The sequence below is a fragment of the Narcine bancroftii genome, chromosome 10 (genome assembly GCF_036971445.1).
Source record: "Narcine bancroftii isolate sNarBan1 chromosome 10, sNarBan1.hap1, whole genome shotgun sequence".
NCBI lineage: Eukaryota > Metazoa > Chordata > Chondrichthyes > Torpediniformes > Narcinidae > Narcine > Narcine bancroftii.
Window position 1 is genome coordinate 8,883,115 of NC_091478.1, and position 18,681 is coordinate 8,901,795.

At 39.9% G+C, this 18,681-nt stretch overlaps 1 protein-coding gene across 10 annotated transcripts in view; it reads left to right on the forward strand.

The window, feature by feature from the left end:
* The window catches only part of fam53b (family with sequence similarity 53 member B), a 112,900-nt gene that overhangs the window by 25,312 nt on the left and 68,907 nt on the right, over positions 1 to 18,681 (forward strand). For 5 of the 10 annotated variants that reach the window (XM_069899743.1, XM_069899736.1, XM_069899735.1 and 2 more), the window contains 2 exons: positions 1,664 to 1,874; positions 6,559 to 6,613. In XM_069899743.1, the coding sequence (XP_069755844.1) occupies positions 1,842 to 1,874; positions 6,559 to 6,613 (88 nt within the window). In that variant the 5' untranslated portion in view covers positions 1,664 to 1,841. Of the gene's footprint in view, positions 1 to 1,663; positions 1,875 to 3,160; positions 3,286 to 6,558; positions 6,614 to 15,295; positions 15,390 to 18,681 lie in introns of those variants that run through there. The other 5 variants (XM_069899740.1, XM_069899737.1, XM_069899741.1 and 2 more) reach the window with 4 other exon arrangements.

Below are 18,681 nucleotides of genomic sequence, written 5' to 3' on the forward strand. Positions count from 1 at the left end.
GAAAATTGGTGGGTTGGGGTTGGGTGTTGGGTTTTTCCTCCTTTTTCTTTTGTGAGTGAGGTGGACTCTGTGGTCTTCTTCAAAGGAGGTTGCTGCCCGCCGAACTGTGAGGCGCCAAGATGCACGGTTGGAGGCGAGATCAGCCCACTGGTGGTGGTCAATGTAGCAGGCACCAAGAGATTTCTTTAAGCAGTCCTTGTACCTCTTCTTTGGTGCACCTCTGTCTCGGTGGCCAGTGGAGAGCTTGCCATAGAACATGATCTTGGGAAGGCAATGGTCCTCCATTCTGGAGACGTGACCTACCCAGCGCAGTTGGGTCTTCAGCAGCGTGGATTCGATGCTTGCGGACTCTGCCAGCTCAAGTACTTCGATGTTGGTGATGAAGTCACTCCAATGAATGTTGAGGATGGAGTGGAGACAGTGTTGATGGAAGCGTTCTAGGAGCTGTAGGTGATGCCGGTAGAGGACCCATGATTCAGAGCCGAACAGGAGTGTGGGTATGACAACGGCTCTGAACACGCTGATATTTGTGTGTTTCTTCAGGTGGTTGTTTTTCCAGACTCTTTTGTGTAGTCTTCTAAAGACGCTATTTGCCTTGGCGAGTCTGTTGTCTATCTCATTGTCGATCCTTGCATCAGATGAAATGGTGCAGCTGAGGTAGGTAAACTGGTTGACTGTTTTGAGTTCTGTGTGCCCGATGGAGATGTGGGGGGGCTGGTAGTCATGGTGGGGAGCTGGCTGATGGAGGACCTCAGTTTTCTTCAGGCTGACTTCCAGGCCAAACATTTTGGCAGTTTCCGCAAAACAGGACGACATGTGCTGGAGAGCTGGCTCTGAATGGGCAACTAAAGTGGCATCGTCTGCAAAGAGTACTTCACGGACAAGTTGCTCTTGTGCTTTGGTGTGAGCTTTCAGGCGCCTCAGAGGCGCCTGAAAGGGTACACTAATGGAGAGGGAAACAAACAGCTATTTCCTTCTGAGAACTTTTTCAATGCAACATTAAAGAACAGTAGTACCACTTGAACAAGACTCTAAGTTGTCCTCATTTATCAATGAGGGAGGGCATTTGAACTCATCCTCAATCGGGGATCTAAGCAATCTGACGCCCGGAGAAAAAAAAAAACCAAAACAAAACCAAACCATGGGGCTTTATTTAAAAGAAAATCAAATTTCTTGCAAATATTACATCAAAGTGTAGATCAGATGTAGTTATAATTTACAAGGAGAAAATTTGGACACAATGCATTATTTTTCAGTGGAAAATCAGTGTGATTTTATCTTGAAATAAAGGTACATTTCCAAGAAAACAATTAATGAAATAAGTGGCAAAAATTATTGCATTGATATTTTTCTAGTTCTCTTTAACTACTGGATTCCAGTTTTTACTTCATGAAAACATTGAGTGTAAGGTCTGGGTTCATATTTGTGTCAATCACGAAGTCAAGGGGAAAATCAATCAGGGAAGATGATTTCACCAAGAGAAAGTGGAGTTTGAAGGGAAATGCATTTTAAATTATTTTTAATGAGAGACCTGATATCTGGACACGCCATCTTGCAATGGTGCATGGCACATGATGAGACAGAAGGCAATAAGTATTAATTCTTGAATTTATTGAATAATAACACTTACCTGTCTCTTTTTCTCCTCCATGGTACTGGACAGCGATGAAGCGTCTTACTATAATACACACTCAGCTAGACCTCACTGTCTTTTGAAGAGGAAGATGTGGCTTAGAATGGCGACCACTGATTACTGCACTCAGTGTAATAGACCTGGAGAGTTGACTATGTTACCATGGTGACTCTGTTAATGAAAGGTCTGGAAAGCAAGAACCTGGATTATGATTATACGCAACTTTTTTAGCAGAGACCTGGTAAGATTATTAATTCAGTCAACTATGTGGATTTAAAAAAAACCATTAAATTTTGAATATACTTTAAAAACCCAGGTATCCGGCACTTGTTGCTGGTTGCTTGAGATTGCAGGGTGCGTGATTTAAGAACTAACTACTAGGGGTGCCAATTTTAAACTTGTATTTTTTACTTATTAATTTTTGCGATTTTGTTTTTGTTGCTTGAGGCTGCCAGTTGCTTGAATTCTTGATATCGGGGATTTTACTGCAGTTTGAAAGATGACTTCCACCTGTGATTTGTACACTACAACTTTTAGGTAAACCCTCAGAAGTTGGACTTTTGATCCTGAAGTCCCACGATTAAAATGTATATTTAAATAGAGTTTGTGCAAATTCATTTTGATTTCATTGCAAAGGCCGCAGCCTTTTATTTGATCCCACAGCGATATTTGGAGCCCTGTGTCATTTCTCAAAACCAGTATAGCAGTCACACAATAATTGCACCTTTTCTTCTGGTAATTGGAGCAGCGGCTGAAATAATATAGTGTAGAAAAGTTTGTTAATATTATGATCATTTTCACATATTTGTACATAGCAGTACCTGGGAAAACATGACCAACATTTAAGCAAGGCCTTGCTTGATTGGTAGATGCTGGATAAGAAGCCTAATAGCTTGAATATTCCTGATCTTGGAAGCTAAACAGACTCAGGCCTGGTCAGTACTTGGAGGGGTGACCGCATAGGGACACCAGGTCTTGTAGGTTACTGTGAGGGGCACTGGACAAAGTGGAAACTCCCTGCCTGCCTTACAGTTATCAAAGGTTAAATAATTTCATGTATGTTACATTTTGAATGTAGTATTATGTGGCAATAAAGGAACCTTTCTAAGCTTTCTGGGGAGTGCCCTTTCTAAACAATTAAATAGCTTTATCTATTTCAAATATGGTAAAGTCGAGAGTTTTTTGTGTTTGGTGCACAAGAGGTTATTATCTTGCCTTTGGCTCCCCATTTCAGTCAGACGTTCTTTATCACTCTCCTGTGAGGACAGAAATGTCCTTTTTTCTTCCCTAAGAGCACCTGAGCTGCTTTATTTGTAAAGATGAATGTGTTTGACAGAGTTGTCTAGACTTTACTCAAGTGCACCTTTCACGTGTATGTTTGCAGCGGTGTGCAAGATCTACTTGATGGTCATTTCAAGGGCGGGTTTTCCTTTTCAGTGCTTGCATGTTGGTGCTTGGCAAAGCAGAAGCATTTATCACAAGTACGGGCACAAGTAGTTTTCCATTTTCCATTCATTAAATTGTCAGGTGCTTGATTCCAAGTTTCCAGTGAGCACTTCTCGTCTGCCAACCTCTTGTAACTTCATGTTGAAGAGTAACATTTTCCCTGGTTTTTCAAATGGAACCTTGACTTGATTGGAACAACAAACTAAGTGAGTTAGAAAGTTCTATTAATTTTATTACAGGTACACAAGCTTAAAATTATATTTAATATTGTGAAGAAATTTAAATTTGAACTCACCTTATTAACATTTCTATGTTCAAAATGTTATCTGATGCATTAAAGTGGCAAAAAGCTGTAGTGTAATTGTTGCAAAATACAAATGTGCTGGAGAACCTTGGCAGGTCACACAGCATGCATTGGACAAAGGGCCCAGGCCAGAAGCTTTTGTAACCCTTTGCTTCCGGTGGATGCTGCTGCCATGTCCTGCTGAGTTTCTCCGGCATGTTTGTGTGTTGCACTCGACCCCAGCATCTGCAGACTTCCTTGTTTAACTAGTAGAAATGTTTTTGGTTTACCTCTTCATATTGTAATTTCTTACCATCCAGAGCAAAATTGCTTTAGGAATGACTTTACTTTTCATGAGTTCTCTGTTAAAATTTTTGCTCTAAATTTTAACATTAATTCAGCATTGCTGTATCATGTATGAACATTGGAAAAAAAAGAATGAAACTTCAACTGCAAGGTTCTCTTTGTGTTTCTGTGTGTAATGCCCTAGGTTCTTGGTGTTGCCAGCTTGTATCTCAACAAGCACGATCTTTGCCGTTAGCTCTAGAAGGGACCCACCACAGTACATGTAATTATCTTCCAGACAGGGCTGCTGTGGTCAGAGTTCCTAAATATGATCAGCGACTTTGACTTGCAAAGAATATTGCCCACAGGAGGCAGGATTTTTAAAAAGGGGCACTAAAATCTTACAGGGCCACAGTAAGGGGCTCCTTGCAGAAGGTTGGCTGGAAGGATCTGAATACTTTAGCTATGCTTCAGAGAACCTTGCCATGCAGGTAAATACCTTGGTCTGCTCTATGTGCCCCAATGGATTAAAATGCCCTCTCATCAACTCTGGAGCTCAACTGCAGATTAAATGCCAATTACTTGCAAAAGAATAATGGCAAAACAACTGATGCTACAAAGAAACATAACTACCAGATGTCTTCAAGCTACTTCTAGAATGGAAGGAGGCAGTTGTGTGAAATGATAGTGTCTATTCTAGACTAACATGTGAACAGTGTTAGCCAAAGCAATAGATTCGACTGAGGAATTGTAAAATACGTGTGTAAAAACTTATTTTTAAAAATAGCTTGATGTCTGTAGTTGGTGGACATTATGATTATGGAAGAAATAACGAGACATCTGGACAGAAATTGATCCATCAGGCAGATGCAGCGTGTATTCAGGAAGGGCTAGTCCTGTTTAACTAATTTACAGGAGTTCTTTGAAGTTAGAGTGAGTGCAGCAGATAGAGTTGATGTGATATACCTTCCAAAAGGTGTTTATAAGGTGCCACACAAAAGTTTTCTGCCTAAAATGAGCACATAGGAGTTGTGGGTAATGAATCGGCATGGATTGAGGATTGGTTAATCAATAGTACACAGAGCTGATATAAGGGAGTGTTTTTCTGGTTGGCACTCAGTGATTAGTGATCTGCGGGGATTGGTGCTGGGCCCACAACTGTTTATAATATACATATATGAATTCAAGGAGGAGACAGTGTAGCAGATCCAATTTTGGAGTTGGCATGAAATTGAGTAGAAAATTAAACTGTAGAGGGCACAGAGTCTGCAGAAAGATATAGCTAGGCTCAGTGAGTGACCAAGAGTCTAGAAGAGGTACAATGTCAGTAATGAGAGGTCATCCACTTTGGTTAAAAAAAGTCAATCAAATTATTATTCAAATAATGAAAGCTTATTGCATGCTATTATGCAGAGGGACCTTGTGAGTGCTTCAAGCTGAACACAAAGATAATTTCAGATTTGCTGTATCATGTAGGAAGTTGGAGAAACATTAAATTAACTTTTATTAAATTTAGCATGTTTAATTGCATTTAATAATGCATTAGCTTAACTGACCTAAAAGTATCTTTCTGCTGATTTTCCTTTGTTCTCAGCATCTGATGCCTCTCATGTCAGTGTCCATCAGTAGTCAGCCAGCATTGATGGATTCTGTTGCCCTGATACTGCTTTTCTATGTTTGCAATGTCCTGGAGAAAGCTTTTACCATGTTTGTCTTCCCTGCACTAAGATCAGCAGGGAAGACGTCCAAATGTGAAGGCAGAAAATTAATTTTCTATTACATGTGGCATTTCATGGTTTTGTCTGCTTGAAGTAACTTAAAATATGACAGGAAATCACAAAAATAAGTTATATCTAAAAAAAACAGTACGTGATAGGAAATTTTGTGATCTGCAGCCAAAAATCCATAAAATACACCAAACATCTTCATTGTCCAATGTTATTTCATATTGCCTTAGGATATAAATATTCATTTATAAATATAAATGTGCTGATATTCTCAAGTGACTGGGCCAAAACTGTAAGTTAACTGCTAACTTTAGCATCTTCAGGAATGCATGTGCATCAGCAAGGGTGATGGATCCTCAATTTATCGAAAAATTATGATTGGTCACGAAGGTGGAGAAGACTTGTGTTGGAGAAGGAATTCGAAGCAGGAAAACTGCCTGGTGATCAGATGTAGACAGAGTTCCAGTTTTGCTAATTTAATCTCTGGACTACAGAGGTGTTAGTTTTAGCCGTATCAAGCAAGAAGCTTGGAAAAGCCCAGGAATTCCTGCAACTTTGCTTATTTAACCTTGGAGCTGGAAGCCATTTTATCACTCTTCATTTCAATTAGGACCCGATCTTACAAAGGACTATTTGTTCCTGCTATTCTTATTTTAAGCCAGTGACTTTTTTTTTGCACCAGAGGTTTGGAATGCAGGAAAGGTTCATCTTTGAAATTGAAGGGGACATGCATAGAAACTCAGCAGAGAAAGTGACATCAATTGACATTATTAAAGGGAAAAGGTGCAAATTCTGGAGAATTGTTTAGAGTTCAAGTTGGAGATCTGTATCCCTTGAATTATTTGCCATTTTTTTCATACTGGTCAAGTGCAAAGCATTGTATTCATTTAAATTTTTACATGAATGTTATTCAAAATTGGTCAGTTAGTGGTGTCATAATGTAATGTCACATGACTCAATTCTCTGTGGTGATTGGGTAATTTTTCCTGCTGCAAAATGTCAAGCTGCATCAGTAATTTTGTCAATTGCACTTCTCCCCAGATAGACAATTAGAAAATGTCATGATAATTAAAGAAAATTGCTGGACTTTTTTTAAATTTCATTTTTTTAATTTATTACCCTTGCTTGACCTGGTAGATTTTTGTCGATAATTTTGGCTTAACAGCTTCTTTTAATAATTACAGCACAGTCCAAAGAAAATGAGTAAAGGACCCACTCTCCTCTCATGTGGAATAATGGGTAAGTGATTTACCAGTTTCTATTTGTGTTAATACTTTATCTCCCAAGGTTCAATAATAAGGTGGTATGAGCTTAACACTGTACAATGAAGATGATGTTTTCTCTGGAGTTTGGCCTGTTTGATGCTTGTTAATCACGAAATATTTTCTGAATGCTAGGGAATCAAATTCTTTAGACTATTTACCTCATGGCGCATGCAACATGCAATACTGTAATTTTTCACAATGTTCCTCAGACAGTTCCTAAAACAATATGGAAAATATGACTAATCCTATATACCCAACAATGAGCTGTGTTTAGAAGCAATGTGGATCAGAATAAGTGCAGTAGAATTTTAGCAACTACATTGATTATAACTTCACATGAAATGCCCCACGGGGTCCACAGGATAGCCAATTTACTTGTATAGGAGCACAGGTCACAGGCACCCAATGTGCAAAGTCAGCCCCTTCCCTCCCACTCCCTCTGTCTCAATTACATTATATCTTGATAAATGTCGGGGGTTAGAATTCTGCCAGTAAAATATGAAATTGGATACTCATAATGTAAATGCAGGGAGCTTGTGGATTAATCTCTCATTTTCTGTTCTCTGTATAAGAGGCTAGTGTTCGTTAAGAGAATTTTTGTAACGTAGGTATAAAAGTAGGAAAGGAGCATATTGGACTTCATCCAATTTCAAGGGGAAAATTGAGACATTAAGCTGTTGAAAGGGACAAAGCGGGTATCCATTGAAGCCCTTAATTGAATGGGTAGAGGAACTTAGATCCTAAATAGTTCAAGAGCCATGGGATTGCTTCAGGCATGAGGTGAATTGATTCTCCTGATAGTTTGTGTGTACCAGCATTGGAGAAGAAATGTGTAAATACAGATCATGCCCCAACAAATCTGCCTGTTTCCACTGCTTGTGATAAAGCCAAAAACCTTTGAGTACATAGAAAATAGGTAATTGAAAAAAAATATTTTGCAGTTTAAACAGTTATAATTAATAAAATATTATACTCTGTTTCTAAATCATGGAGCTGTTCAGCCTGTTCTCATAGGTCCCTTTTTAAACTAATTCAGTTCAATTCTTGAGACAAATTCCGTTACATAAAACCATGCTTTCAGTACTGAACTTTTGATGTAAGATTGTATTGGACAGATTTTCATTGTCCTTTTTCATCATTGCTGCAAATATTTAATTGATATTGGATGACTTTGAATTTTGCGTTGAAAATTAGTAATTTGAATGGTTACAGTAAAATTATTGAAAAATTAAGAACCCAAGAATATAGGAGCCTTGAGCTTGGTCCACTGTTCAGGAAGGTTAAGGTTGAGGGGATCTTGGCCTCGACCTTACTTTACTCCATGTTATCCTTAACCTTGACTATGCTTGGCCCTTAACATTTACCCAGTTTCCAGTATACAATCCAGTTACACATTTAAAAGATTTACAGTCCTCTTCCTCATTCTCATAGAAACATAGAAAATAGGTGCAGGGGTAGGCCATTTGGCCCTTCAAAACTACACCGCCATTTATTATGATCATGGCTGATCAGTACCCGGTTCCTGCCTTCTCCCCATACCCCCTAATCCCATTGGCCACAAGGGCCAAATCTAACCTACACTTAAATATTGACAGGGAACCGGCCTCAACTACTTCCTGTGGCAAAGAATTCCACACATTTACCACACATTTTTCCTCATCTCAATCCTAAAAAAATTCACCCTTATCCTTAAACTATGGCCCCTGGTTCTGGTTTTTCCCAGCATTGGAAACCACCTTCCTGCATCTAGTCTGTCTTAAACCCTTATGTTTTATGTTTCTATAAGATCCCCCCTCAATCTTCTAAATTCCAGAGAATACAAGCCTAGTCTATCCAGCCTTTCTTCATATGCGAGTCTCTCCATCCCCAGTATCAGCCTAGTGAACCTTCTCTGCACCCCCTCCAAGGCAAGGATCTTCTTTCTCAGATAAGGTGACCAAAACTGCACGCAGTACTCCAGGTGTGATCTCACCAAGGCCCTATACAGCTGCAGCAGGATCTCCCTACCCCTAGACTCAAATCCTCTCGCTATGAACCACAACATACCATTTGCCCTCCTCACCACCTGCTGCACCTGCACACCCACTTTCAATGACTGATGCACAGCAACACCCAAGTCTCACTGCATCTCCCCTTTTCCAAAACAGATACCATTTAAATAATAATCCTCATTCCTGTTCTCACCTCCAAAGTGGATAACCTCACATTTATCCACATTATACTGCATCTGCCATATCCTGGCCCACTCGCCTAACTTGTCCAAATCACCCTGCACTCTCCTAGCATCCTCCACACAGCTAATCCTGCCACCCAACTTCGTATCGTCTGCAAATTTCGAGATACTGCTATCTATTCTCCATGTAAGTTGTTGATGTATATCATAAACAACTGCGGCCCCAGCACTGAGCCCTGCGGTACCCCACTAGTCACTAGCTGCCATTCTGAAAAGAACCCATTTATTCCTACTCTTTGCTTCCTGTCCCTCAACCAATTCTCTATCCACCTTGATACCATACCTCCCATACCGTGCTCTTTAAGTTAATATGCTAGTCTTCTGTGCGGAGCCTTATCAAACGCCTTACTAAAGTCCAGATATACCACATCCACTGGTTCTCCCCTATCCACTCTACTGGTTACATCCTCAAAAAACTCTATTAGATTCGTCAGACATGATTTCCCCTTCACAAAACCATGCTGACTCTGTGTGATGATACCACTACTTTCCAAATGTACTGCAATTGCATCTTTAATAACCAATTCTAGCACCTTCCCTACTACCGACGTCAGACTAACTGGTCTGTAGTTTCCCAATTTCTCTCTCCCTCCCTTCTTAAAGAGTGAGGTTATTTTGCCACCCTCCAATCCTCAGGAACGAATCCAGTATCCAAAGAGGTTTGAAACATTATCACCAAAGCATCCACTATTTCCTGGGCTACTTCCTTCAGCACTCTCAGATGCAGACTATCCGGACTCGGGGATTTATCCGCCTTTAATCCTTGCAATTTAACTACTTACAATTATTTCCTTTAGTCCCTCCCATCACAATAGATCCCCGATCCTCAATAATTTCCTGTAGATTAGTTATGTCTTCCTTGGTGAAGACAGAACTAAAATAGTTATTCAAACAGTCTGCCATATTCTTGTTCCCCATGATCAACTCACCTGTTTCTTTCTGCAATGGACCCACATTTGTCTTAACTAACCTCTTTCTCTTAATGTATCTATAAAAGCTTTTAGTCATTTTTTATGTTCCCTGCCAGCTTCCTCTTATAATTCCTTTTACCTTTCCTAATTAATCCTTTTGTCCTCCTCTGCAGAACTCTGAATTTCTCCCAATCATCAGGGATATTATTTTTTTTGGCTAATTTGTAAGCTCCTTCTTTGGATTTGACACTCTCTTGGATCTCCCTTATTAGCCACGGATACGTTACCCTCCTCGATTTATTCCTCGTACAAACTGGGATGTACATTTTCTGCACTTGCTCCAAGCTAACCTTAAACGATTGCCATTGTATTTCTACCATTAGTCCTTTAAGTACCATTTGCCAATCTATTTTAGCCAATTCACATCTCATACCATCAAAGTTACCCCTCTTCAAGTTCAAAGCCTTTGTATCCGTATCAACTCTGTCACATTCTATCCTAATGAAGAATTCCACCATATTGTGGTCACTCTTGCCCAAGGGGTTCCTCACAACCAGATTGCTAATTAACCCTTCTCCATTACTCAATACCCAGTCTAGAATGGCTCGTTCCCTTGTCGGTTCCTCAACATGCTGATTTAGAAAACAATCCCGCATACATTCTAAGAAATCCTCTTCAACTTTACCCTTACCAATCTTTACTGGATGATGTTGCTCTGAAGCTTTGTTCCCGGTACTAGATTTGCCCGGAAGGTGAAATGCCTTACCTGCAGCTACCACCATCGTCAGTCCTCCTCCCTTACCTACAGTTTGTGTGCTTCCGTGAGATCACTCCTCACTCTACTAAACTGAGCTGGCAAATCCAGCCAGCTGAACCTTTCCACATACAATAGTTTCAGTCCAAAAATTAACCTGGTTATCCTCTGTACTACTCCCAGTTCAAGTTCACAAACTCTTGTTCACCTTACGCCAGACAAAAGTTGAAGTATATCATGGAGATTACATTTTTATGTATTATTGCATGACAATAACCAAAACCTTGAATGTTAGAGAGGAGAATGAAATCACGCACAGTATGATTTTAGCAACATCTGGGACAGTTGTATCAAGAGATTCATTCAATAAAGGTTAAAAAAAATAAAAGATCTAAATATTTGGTGAAAGCTGAATTTTTCATATTTTATGGGTTTTTAATGTTGAACTAAGCTTAGCTGAGACATAAATAGTTGTTAATTTAGCGACCAAAGTACTGTAAATAACTTTCTTTCCAGAGAAGAACATCCTGTAATGTAGCATCATCATGTACTTTAACTCAGCATTCTGGGGTGATGGTAATATATGGTCTTGCACCACGTTCCATTCAGGTCTTTGGGGCAACTATAACAAGGTGATATCCTTTTACACCTTCTCTGAAATGATGCAAAGCACTGAGGAAAAAGTGTGGGTTAAAAAATTAGTAAAGTGAAGGAGTATTGCAGACTTCTCTATCTGTGCATATTCTGATACTATTTTGCAAACTGTTATCACCAAAGGTGATAAAGACAAATTTTGTACACCACTTTATTTTGAAAGTTGCTCACATTAAAGCATTGCTTGCTGGAAAATTGATGAGTATCTGCCAACATACACTTTTACAGTGGGGAAGCAGTGCTGTAATGGTAACAGCTAACTCTTTCCATTGTGAAAAGTGAATTGGAGTAGCATCAGAAATGCAGTCTACTTCTGATTTGCTTGTTTTAACCATACCTTTGTCCTTTCTGAAAATTAGAAGCGAATTTTAAGGAATATGCCCAGGCTGTCTTTTCCTCAATCAAAAGTGATGTACATGTCCTAATAATTCTCAACTTTTCAAAGGATTGTGTACTTCCACTCGGCAGATGCCACCATTCTGCCCAGATGATACAGAACAGCGTCCCTGGCATGGCATGCTCTTACCATTCCCATTTAGGAATGTTGTGGAATTCCAGCTTTTTAAGGTTGGGAGCAGGTGGAGTCACTTTACCTTGTTTCTGAGTCTGAGAGTCTGCCTTATTGGCAGTGATTACTGTAGCGACACTGACCAACGTTTTAAATGCAAAAGTCAGACTGGCATCAAAGTATTGTAAAACTGATAGATGTGATAATTTTTAAAAGCAGGGCTGAAGGTAGAAGTAGCTGGAATTTACTTTGTCATGGACATCAAATCTCAGTACCTCATGATGAGTGGGAGGTTAATCAGATGGCTCTGCTCCCTCACAGTAAAAGGGGTATCGCTGAACTGCAGTGGCCGACTCTGTTTCGTGTTTCTGAGCATTCAAGGCTGATGCTTCCTTCTCTGAGTGTCACTATCCTGTACATCTGTGTTGACATCTTGCAGACTGTGTACTACCCCGATCTGTGCCCTCCAGCCCTGCCCTTCAGTCCTGAATGTCACAACCACTGGAGATGCACAATCTCTAAATTCTATCAACCATCTATCTATCCTACATGCCAACTGTGCTATTTTCTTACTGCTATGTTGCATCCAAACATCGTAATTATGTCCTGTATGTCTATCTATAATTTTTTTTTAGAAAGCATCCTTAATTAACTCCATTAATAATATTACCTATATAACAAAATCATCAGTTAAATATCACAAACTTCTGTACTCTTAACCACCTCTGCTGCTTTGTTCTCTTTCATTAAAATTAGGGAACGCTTTGTAACAGACAATTACATGGCATTATATTTCATTTGGAAGTTCACATACAAACGTTTGTGCATTTTCTTATCAGTGCAGTTCATTTATTTCTTCAAAGAATTACATTGTGTTTTACATGATCAAAACTAGTCTAATGTGATGAATGGTGACAATGCAGTAGTAAATAGAGGTCCAGTTTGAAAATTTAGAGACGCCAGTTCAGTTCTTATCATGGCAGCTGATACACGATTCTTAACAATTTTGTCGTAAAATTGTATCTGATTCTCTAGTACTATTCAGGGGAGAAAATGAGCGGTCCTTGCACGATCTGGCCTGATGTTAGAGACTGATAGATTTCCCCACTCTCTTTTATCTAAGGTGTTGTGCCGTAATCGTTAAGAAATTAAAAAGGGAATTTGGGAGAAACGTCTTGATTTTTAAAGTGACGAAGACATAGAACTCAGAATCATAGGGAATGGTTGCAATAAATAAGATGTACAGATTTTAAGAGGCTGGACAAGTCTAAGAGAAAATAATAGATAATGAAAGACAGAAGGGTGATCGAGTGAAGCATTAATACTGGCATGAACTGGTTGGGTTGAATGGCAGGTGTTTTTTTGATTTTCCTAAGACATTGTATGTAATTAAGCCTCCAATGCAAATTATTAATGGAAGCACGATTAACCATGTTGGTTTCATCCACTTACAATAGAAACATCAGCATTCACATCACTTTGCTGCTCAATTCTTTTATCCTCCAATTACTTTCGCCCTCAAGAATTCATTGATTTAAATCTTGAATAAACATTGATTCAATGGTTTCAGCCCCTTAAGGTAGAGAATTCCAAAGATTTGGAATCTTCTGAGGGAAGATATTATTTCTCCCCTCAAAGTAAATGGCTGGTCCCTTGTTGTAAGACTATGGCTTGTAAATGTAGACTCACTATCCAGATAAAAACCTTTTCATCCACGATTCTGCCAAAAATTTTATGTACTCATTGTGATCAAATCTCATTCTTTTAAAATCCAGTGATCCCACTCAATTGTATCTTGTGGAACAACCTTCCATTCAAATAATCAATGCACTGAATCTTTATTGTACCCTTGTTGAAAGAAGGGATAAATAGGTTATGGAGGGTAATAGGTATTTTTAAAAATTTGTTCGTTCATGAGATGTGGGTGTTGGGAATTTCACTATTTATTACTCATCCCTAATGTAAGGGAATTAAGAGTTGCCATTAGTGGGACTGGAACATATATAGGCCAGGCTAGATAATGATGTTGTCTAGTTTACCAGGTTGGTTAAGGGTTCTTAGATTCCAGGTTGCTAGTCTGATCTTTGCTTTTAATCTGTGGTCGAGGTTCACCTTAGCTCATGAGATCCTCTACTGGATGAGGCTCGTCTAGTGAAGGCTCCATTCACATCTTTGAACTGAGGCCATAGTTGATTTGAGTTCATGATTATACAAGGGACGAATTCCAAAGTGGTTTCCATTTGCCTTCTTCAGTTGCAGTGTCCATACTGGATGGGTAAACCTGGTCATTGATCAGCAGATTCATCTGCCCAGTGTTTTTAGTTTTACAACCATAAATTTCAAATTATAGAATCTGCTTGTTTAAAAAAAAAATCCACCATCTGCAATCCATGGCTTCACGTGACCCTGATTGGGAGGCTAAACAGATGCTGCACTTTGCCCAAGGGTGACCTGTAGGTTATCAGATGGAAGGAGCGCCTTACACCTCCTTTTGCTGAGCAATTGTGTAGCACTGACACCGAGTGGCAGGTTTCCCTCCTTGGATGGCAGTGGTGAACTAGATTTTTTAAACCACATCCATTTGTGTCACGGATACCGTCACTGAGACTTGCTTTATATTTTAACATTTTCATATTTATTTAATTACCAGAACTACTTCAACTGCTATAATAGTATTTGAATCAGTGACTCTGGATTGATGATGCCAAAATCGGACTTCTGTCCACTAACTTGTCCATTGTTCCACCGTATCCCCATTATCGGGGTACTCCAGGGCACCCTTGATAACTGACAAGCGGAGATGAAAGGAGGAGACTTCACACTAGAGGAGAGGTTCATCCTTTGAGCCCGAGAAACTTGGTTGCAAGTCATTGTCAAAGGTTGGGAACCACCAGGAAGGATAGGAAAAATGTGTCTGTGCCTTAAAGAATTTTCTTTTCATGTTAGTCACATGAAAGAAGCATAAAAGGCTGCTGTGCCGATGGGGAGAATCACTGGCAGGGGGCAACACTTGACCATAATTTTCATGGATTTGAAGCGTGTGTCGGGAGTGGTCCCATTCTCTTTAAGGCATGGGCTCATTATCCAGGCAGAGATCACAGCTAATCTCTCCTGTGTATGAACTGTTGATTCATGTCCACTGACTAAATCAGGTTTGATCCTTTTACTGGGAGTTGAAATTGAAGATTCTGGGTTTCACATAATTTCTCCAACCTCTGCCAATAGGGGAGAGATGAGTGTCATGCCCACTGCACATGTGTGAATGATGCCGGGGAAAAATGTCATTCATTCAGGTGCTCTGGCAAGAAGTGTCTGGTCTGATAGCCTCCTTGGTGAGATTGGGACTAGAAGAGTCTGTGCATAAAATTTCTAGGCTGATAGTTGGGTTATTTTGTTATGAATGCTTTTGTTATATTTCTGCCTGGAATTTTTCCACACTTTTGTCAAGGAACCCAAATAAAATGTATGGGGATGGGGGAAAATATGCCTTAATTTTTAATCTTCTAAATTTATGAAATTTACTTTAAGGTCACTTTTATTTCTAGCCTTCATCCTCATTTTCATTTTCCTTTTTCCATACATGTTCTGGAATCCAGAGAGGTGAACAAATGTTATCAAATTTTATTGGCAAAGTTGCCAATAAAGTTTCGGTAGAAGGAAGGTGATTGCTCAGGATTTCATGTTCTGAAGGTACGGAATCTGCACCCCTAAACATGGAATTCTCAAATGCACAGTGTATGTTGATATATGATTAACAACACGATTTTTTTTAAATGCAAAAACTCAGGAGATAGTTCTCACTCTGCATTCCCAAAGCCAACTAATATTTCATTTCTCCATAGTTTGTCAGTTTTACCATTGGCCAATTTTTCTCTGTCAAATAGCACTGCAGATGTTTTACAGAAGATGAAATGAAATATTGTTCTGGTATTTTTAGCTGGGTTTATTTTTTTGTTCCTCATTGTCACTCTTGTTTCAACAACAGTTCTGAAACACCTTCAGGAAATTGAGGGTCAAAATGGTCAAGGAAAATTTGAGCCATATTTTGGGGTTGTTGGCTCGATCTCGCGCACAGCCAATAAATATTATATTCCCTTCAAATCTTTCTACTTATGATTTGTGAGCCTTGACTGCACAGAGAATTCCAAACTCACTATTCTTTATTTGAGAGACCGATTGTTCTCAGTTTTATCTCCCCCTCCTTTCTTAAAAAATGGGGTTATGGTGCCCTTTGACCCGTGGAGGTGATTGTAGAATCCATGAAATTTTGGAAAATGACAGTGCATTAACAATGTCTATGATTTCACTCTTGGGAGCCCCAAGATTCAGGTCATTGGGTTCTGGGAATTTATCCATTAATTTATCCAGTATTAACTTGTTCGCGGATTTTAATTTCTTTGTGCTCCTTGCTTGATCTAGACTACAGTTCTCCACTAGCTTCTTCCATGTATAATGCCTCAGCCAATTTCTTATTCCCCAGTATAATTTTTCCTGTCTGATCTGTAAAGAACCCACATTAACTTTTGCTAATCTTTTCCCTTTTGCATGTTAATTTTTACAGCCTGTTTTTATTTTCTCAATTGATTATCCTCGATTTTTGCTCTTTTCTTTGAATTCCAAAATGTTCCCAGTTCTCAAATTAGTGCCTATCTTAGCAAGTTTATGTGCCTTTTCATTTGAACTAATACTCTCTTTTAATGCCTTTTGACAGTTATACCTCATCTACTTTTCCTGTTTTATTTACCTTGTAGATCTATAAGCATATATAAATCCTTTGAAAGTTAGCCATTGGTTTTTTTACTCGTGGTAATAAGCAATTACCATGACCAAGTCCATTATCAGCCTTTGTAACTTGGTTTCAGCTAGATTTAAGACCTCATCAATTAACTTTTTCTTCACATACAATACAAGGTTAGCAAAAGGCTGATACTACTTGTATTTCTGATCGAGAAACCATCTCCAATGCACTCCATGAATTCATTCCTCACACATGTTTGATTTGTCTGCTCCATATGTAGATTAAAGTCCCAGTGATTATTTTGCTCCTCTTGTACTATACACTAAGACGACTGCTGCTGTCCTGGGGGCCTTGCATACAATTTCTACCAATGCTTTCTGCCTCTTGCCTTCCCTCAGACTTATTCAATTTGATTTTTTTTTTGAGTCTGGACCCTTTATTATGTTATATCAAGGCCACCCTGAATCCTTTTTCATTTTGCCTATTTTAAATGTCCTCAATTAACTTTTCCTTCACAATCAATTAAGGTTAACAATACTTAATTCCCAGTGTTGGTCACTTTGCAACATGTCTCTGCAGTAACTCTTAACTTATACTCATTGTCTGCCTGTCCCGCATCGGACTTGTCAGCCACAAACGAGCCTGCAGCTGACGTGGACATTACCCCTCCATTAATCTTCGTCCGCGAAGCCAAGCCAAAGATACTTATTTTCAACTGTGCCGTTAATTCGCTTTCTATTTCACTAATGTAGACCAGGGTTTTCAAACTTTCTCTTTCCACTCACATACCACTTTATGCCATCGGTGCTCTGTGATTAGTAAGGGATTGCTTAAGGTGGTATGAGAGTGGGAGGGAAGGTTGAGAATCACTGCTCGAGGCCCAATTGTTACTGAAATATTTTGCTTGAGAAAAATTGTCATTGGCCCATTTCCTTTGGAGTTATGAAACCATGCACATTACAAGTCAATAAGGTACAATTAAAACAGGGGTTTTCAAACTTTTTCTTTCCACTCATATACTACCTTAAGCAATCCCTTACTAATCACAGAGACCTATGGCATAGGGATTATTCAAAATGGTATGTGAGTGGAAAGAAAAATGTTTGAAAATCACTGTTGTGGACTAAGATAAAAACCTTTAATTTTTTCTTTGTACCACATTTTCTGCTCTGACACTAAGTGGAATGATACTCTTATGTTCATACACACTGTTGGTTGTGACACACTCAAGTTATCATTAACCATTTTACTGCATAGTTCTTTATCTTTAACCTTGCATTCCCCTCACCAGGAAATGACACCCTCCCCACCAATTAGCTAAAGCTTTCTCTGCAGATGCATGTTTGCTGGGTGCCAGTCATGGCCCAATTCAAGTGAAACGTGTCCCTAAGTGAAACTGAGCAGCTTCCTCTTTTCCCAATATGACCGTCTTTGCCCCATGCAATGAAGTCAATTTCTCTCACTCCAATCTATCCAGCTAAGCATTCAGTTTTCTGATCTTATTTGCCAGCTTGTCTTGGGTGGTAATGCTTTTAGTGGTTTTAGTTTTTAATTTGGACTCTTAACTGCTCATACTCCTTCAGCAGAACCTCTGTTGCCATTTTCAACTTGCTTGTTCCCCAAGAAGTTTGTAGATCTGAGTCTTTCCCCTCCCTTACCAAGTTGCTCCCCAAGTTTTATCCTTGGCACCAGGCAGGTAACAAAGCCGATGGGATTTGTGATTGCAGCTGGAAAGAACAGCATTTCTCCCTCCAGCCCTCTGCTGTTCACTCCCTCCAGCCCTCTGCTGTTCACTCCCTCCAGCCCTCTGCTGTTCACTCCCTCCAGCCCTCTGCTGTTCACTCCCTCCAGCCCTCTGCTGTTCACTCCCTCCAGCCCTCTGCTGTTCACTCCCTCCAGCCCTCTGCTGTTCACTCCCTCCAGCCCTCTGCTGTTCACTCCCTCCAGCCCTCTGCTGTTCACTCCCTCCAGCCCTCTGCTGTTCACTCCCTCCAGCCCTCTGCTGTTCACTCCCTCCAGCCCTCTGCTGTTCACTCCCTCCAGCCCTCTGCTGTTCACTCCCTCCAGCCCTCTGCTGTTCACTCCCTCCAGCCCTCTGCTGTTCACTCCCTCCAGCCCTCTGCTGTTCACTCCCTCCAGCCCTCTGCTGTTCACTCCCTCCAGCCCTCTGCTGTTCACTCCCTCCAGCCCTCTGCTGTTCACTCCCTCCAGCCCTCTGCTGTTCACTCCCTCCAGCCCTCTGCT